A 5,258-nucleotide genomic window follows, 5' to 3' on the forward strand; every position below is an offset into this window, starting at 1 on the left:
TATTTACAACTTTTTGTATTGTTTACTTTCCGAAAAAAATTTATAGCATGTCTAGTCTACCACGAACGGTCATTTGACCGTTTGAAAAATTTATGTTATTCACGATTATATTCTTCGGAAAGTGCACTCATGAAATTGTTTTACGAGTCTACAATGTAATTGCGGATCTACAGTATAGACAAACGCGCGATTATATAGAGAAAACGTACAGCGTTCTTTGTACGACAGTACGGTCTTGCGATCCGAACAGAGAGCATCAAAATTTCACAGTGTATAATAGAAATTATTAAGTGGTGTAAGTGATAGTTTCGACAAAGTCAACAGAGCCAACAAATATTTTGTGGTATGATTTACAATTGTTTTTTTTTTTATTTCTGGTCTCAATGTTTTTGCCCTGTTTGATTAATATTTTTATATTTTAGTATTTACTTTATCATTTGTATATTCATCCCCAAAAATGTCAAGACATTCAAGGAATATCATTTTATTAGACAAAATAAATAATATCGGCGAGGATTGTTCGGAAGATGACCAAGTAGTTTCCGATATTGATAATGATACAGCAGAAAATAATTGTGACTTATTTGACAGCGAGACGGATGAAGAGAATATTTTGAATATACGAAGAGGACAAAAAAGAAAGAGACTCATAGTTAGTTCCGAAAGTGAAAATGAGGAAGAGATTGAAACTGCTATGAACGGAACTGTTTGGCAAAAAATAAAAGAAGGATCTAATCGCGGAAGAGCACCGATTTATAATATTTTCAAGGAAATATCAGGACCGACAGGATATGCTAAACGAAATATTATAAAAAGGGCAGAGTTGATCAATAAGATATTATAAAGTCAATAAGACTAACAAAATTTGTATAAAATCTAAAAAATACATATGTGGAAAATGTGCAATACAAAGAGCTGTAATTTGTAAAACATGTGCTGAAAATGCATAAGGGTAAGTAAAACTTTTTAAATAGAAAAAAGAAGAGTGGGTTTTTATTGTAGCACCAGAAAAATATTTTGTTTACTATCCAATTGGCTAAAATCTCTTTCTATATTAAGATACATATATTTTGTTGAAGCGGTCATTTTATCGTTCATATTAGGATTAGGTATACATGAAATGTCGGTAGGTTTAGTTTTAACCTATAAATATCATACAAACACCTAACACTTCGAATATTTATTTCGGTTGCCTCATCAATATTTCCCTGTTTCTACCTCGCCACTCTAATAATGCGCCCATCTCAAAACTTTGCACCTTTTGTTCGACTTAACAATTTTCGATACTATCCTAAATGAAGTTTCACTTTAAATATCCATGTAGAAATTAACGCAGCAAGGGATTTTATTTACGATTACAATTATTTATTTAGAGTGACAGAAGTCTAAGTGGCTCTGGTCATAAACAAATGCGCAATTAGATATTCGCGCATTAAAAAACTGGTTTTATTATACAATCTTTGGGATCATTTTAAATTTATAAAAAAAGTGACGTTATCGCAAGAACTACGATAAGCGAGTGAAAACCGGAAACCATTGAATTCCGTCAGAGTTTAAATTAGTATTATTCAAATAATTATTTATGATGATCAGTATTATTTAAAAAATTCTAGCCAGTCATTATGTTAGGTTCTAAAGGACTGCTCCTGGACTCTTTCGTTAATCAATAATTGTTCTGAGAGTAAATCGTTTAGGGGACTGTAGCTGAGAGAGAGAGAGAGAGGGAGAGAAAGAGAGAGGGAGACTAAGGGACAGGCGCACCAGATACGTGCGTTTGGTTATTTGCTTAACAATAAGATGTCGTCTACTTGAGTCAACTACAAGTCGAGACGTGTTTCGTTGCTAGCCGATAGCTTTTGTTTTGTTTTTCTTTTTGTTTGAAAAAGTATATTTTTATTTTAATCTCTTTTTAACATATATAACATAAGTAAAAAATATCTCATAAAAAATTAAAAAAAAATATATTAGCTATGATTAGCTATAACAAAATATAAATCAATATCAATTAGATTTGAATAATATTGAATCGAAATATCATTTAATTTCCTCTATTGCATTTTAATATATTTTTTAATAGTGTCAATGGAAAAATTTAAAAAAAAAACCAATTGACATAACCTTATCAACTAGCCGATATCTTTGTTGTTTAGATGGTCTTTTCATCTTTTGTTCGATTAAGAGAATAGTGAGTAACCAATCAGCATCGAGGGAACAAAGTGAGTAACCAATCAGCATCGAGAGAACATAGTGAATAACCATTACTGTGAGGATAACAAAATAGATAACAGAAAGAGGAGAACATAGCGAATAACAGATTAGTGTGAGGATAGAAAGAACATCGCGAGAAACTAGAGAGTATTGCGAAAATATTTTGAGAGAATATATCGAGTAGTACATTCTGAGATTGTGAGAAGAAAACAAAAGCGAGAAATCTGTAAGTGTAATTAATTAATAAATAATCGTTTAATCAGCATCGGTAATACATGTTAATTTGTATTTTTTTAAGATAAAATACTCAGATCTCACAAATGCATGAAGTCGTTACAAGGATTTCAAAGAACAGTAAATTGATAACCACAGACGTTTCTCGACTTTCAAATTAATAATATTCTGCAAATTGTTTACGTTTCTCAGTTATATTGATAAATCGAGCAAGGACTTATGTTAGGCGTTAAATTCATTCTCTTGTCACTAAACAAATAAGTTTAAATATACGGTTGATAAACATCTGTTAGACAGTTAGAATATTTAGTTAAACTGAAGCATTTTTATTTTTATTAATATATAATTGAATACGATCTTTCAATTTCATTACAAAAAATCAACTACCTGTATATTATATATTTAACTATATATAATTGTAAACCAAGTATTTTTCTATATATTAAGATTGACATTTATTCAAAAAAAAAAAAAAAAATGATCTTATATTAGAAAACAACAAAATTGTTCAATAGTGAAAGTGAAGCAAGAGACCGAGCAAAGAATTTCTAATCAATTTCACTGCAATATAAAATAGATATCTAATTTGTTTTTGAAATATAAAACATGATTGAAGTATTAATGCCGGTAACAGCTCGTGGTCTTTGTTATATGACGAGATTCCATCCGGAAAAGCATTATTTTCTTCAATGGTTAAATGAGTTTGAGTTTGTATCCAATTTACTCCAAGTAAAAGATGACGAAAAGGTTTCTTTCTTAATAGACATGTTGGAAATTGATGCTTATAAGAAAATTTCATCATACATTGCTCCTTTCTGTCCTTTCAAACTTTCATATGAAAATATTATACATGTGTCAGAGTTAATATTCTCACCTTGTCTATCAGTTAATACGATTCATTACCGTTTCAATATTCGAAAACAATTTACTTGGGAGTCTCCAGAACTCTTTGCCCTAGCCTTAAAACAGATAATTAGTAAATGCAAATGTAACACTTGCACTGAAGTAAATCTAGCTGAACATTTTGTAAATGGACTAAAAAGCGATCTAGCTAAAAGTCATTTGCGACAAGTATACAAATTAACATTAGACAATGCAATATTAGTTGCTCAACAAATAGATCTTTACGAGAAAGGAAAATGGATTTAATCGAAAGCGCTAGATGAATAGATGAAATGGACTACAAATCATCAGAAAGTAGAAAAGTAAAAACCGGAGAAGTAAATCTTTTGGAAGTCATTTAAGAATCAGTAGTGTTTTAGAATTATTATTTTCATGAAAATACTGGATAACTAAAGAACTTTAAAGCAATTGTTCCATTTTCTTAGCAATAAATTAGTTTTTACAAAAAGTAATATAGGTTATGTTAGGAAATTTAGTGTCACTGTTTGCCAAAGTTGCATTTTTTACTGCAGAAAAGAATTCAGCACGTCTCTGCAATGATTCAAAGTTTTATTTCGTTTTATTAGTCTGTTGTTACATTTTAATACCAAATATATAAAAATTTGTTATTGGCAGTAAATGGTACAAACACGATAATGTAAAATGATAAAACTTCTTTGTAGTATTGTTGCTATTACATTCAATAGTTTTTCGGATCTGCTTAATGAATCTGCTTATAATGAATGTCAGAAATTGAATCAGATATCGTTATAAGTAATTGTTATAAACAAATGTACAATTAGATATTAATGAACTGAAGCAGAATAAACAGGTTATATGATGACTTTTAAAATATCAGTCAAAACATTTGTAATTTTATTCTTGTTAATATTGCACTCTTTGTTTAACAACTCTTAATGTCCAGTACGATATAGGTTTTCTTATTATGTGTATAAATAAAGAATAATTATTTTTAAATAAAAACCACTGATATGTATTTGAAAAAATAAGTTACTTTGTAAAACATTACTAAATTATTGGTGAAAGATAAGAAAAAGACCTATGCCATACTTTAAATCCATTTTGTAATCATAAAAAATGACAAGATATTAATTGTTTTTGAAATGTTAGACGAAATAAAGAGGCAGGCAAGTTTAATATCTCAATTGTTTAATCATCTCCGGTAGTTTGATCCTGAAAACGAAAGCTTTATTGGTAAATGGTTTTGAATATTTAATAGATTTTGTTAGGTAACAGATGACTAAATAGTATGACTTTTTTTAAATGTGATTGAACCTTTCGTTCATATAGTGATATTGGCAAAAGATGCTTTTGCAAATCCTTTAGACCTTTCGTATGGTCTAAGTTCTGCCAAAAGTCACTATGTTCATTTTTGACCTTAAATAATCTAATAATAAGAAAATGTTTGTGTATCAAATCTGTTACTGTTTAAACTTGTATACTAACTATTCCATGTTTACTAACTTCATTATTAGAAACTTCATTGTTCAACCAAAAATCATAAAACAATATATTGTTTTGATTGGAATGAGTTAAAAGGTCTAAGAGTGAGGAAGTAATAAAGTATAGTAAATATTTTCAAAATAAATTTCTTTGCTTCTACACAATGTTTTAGAAGTTTTGTCTTCTCAAATACGTGTGAGAAGTAAAATAGAAACAAGGATGTTGCCACAGCGTTGACGTCAAAGTTATTGAATTAATTCTTGTTTTCATAACCTCAGTGTAACTTATTAAAAAATTCAATCGATTTGAACGATCTACTTATTATATCATTTAAAGAGGCCGCAAACACTCCACTTTCGTAACATTTAATGTATTTGAACTGTTTGACGAGTAATGTACGATCGGAATCGATCGTAGACTACCTAACCTATATTCGAAATGCGCGCCATAGTTATGTAAAAGTTCACGCT

The 5,258-nt window shown here is 29.3% G+C and overlaps 1 protein-coding gene across 1 annotated transcript; it reads left to right on the forward strand.

Annotated features, from left to right (window-relative positions):
* Nucleotides 1–230: 230 nt before the first annotated feature.
* On the forward strand, nucleotides 231–980 carry LOC122526712. The gene is made up of 2 exons (XM_043650267.1): nucleotides 231–343; nucleotides 423–980. Exon 2 carries the CDS (start codon nucleotides 458–460, stop codon nucleotides 842–844), a length of 387 nt encoding a protein of 128 aa, XP_043506202.1. The 5' UTR covers nucleotides 231–343; nucleotides 423–457; the 3' UTR covers nucleotides 845–980.
* The last annotated feature ends 4,278 nt before the right edge of the window (nucleotides 981–5,258 follow it).

Source organism: Polistes fuscatus, unplaced genomic scaffold (genome assembly GCF_010416935.1).
Source record: "Polistes fuscatus isolate 324 unplaced genomic scaffold, CU_Pfus_HIC Scaffold12, whole genome shotgun sequence".
Taxonomy (NCBI): Eukaryota; Metazoa; Arthropoda; class Insecta; order Hymenoptera; family Vespidae; genus Polistes; species Polistes fuscatus.

What these genes read in the sequence shown, in the direction of transcription:
- LOC122526712 (XM_043650267.1), top strand. Translation starts at nt 458, where the DNA reads ATGTCAAGACATTCAAGGAATATCATTTTATTAGACAAAATAAATAAT.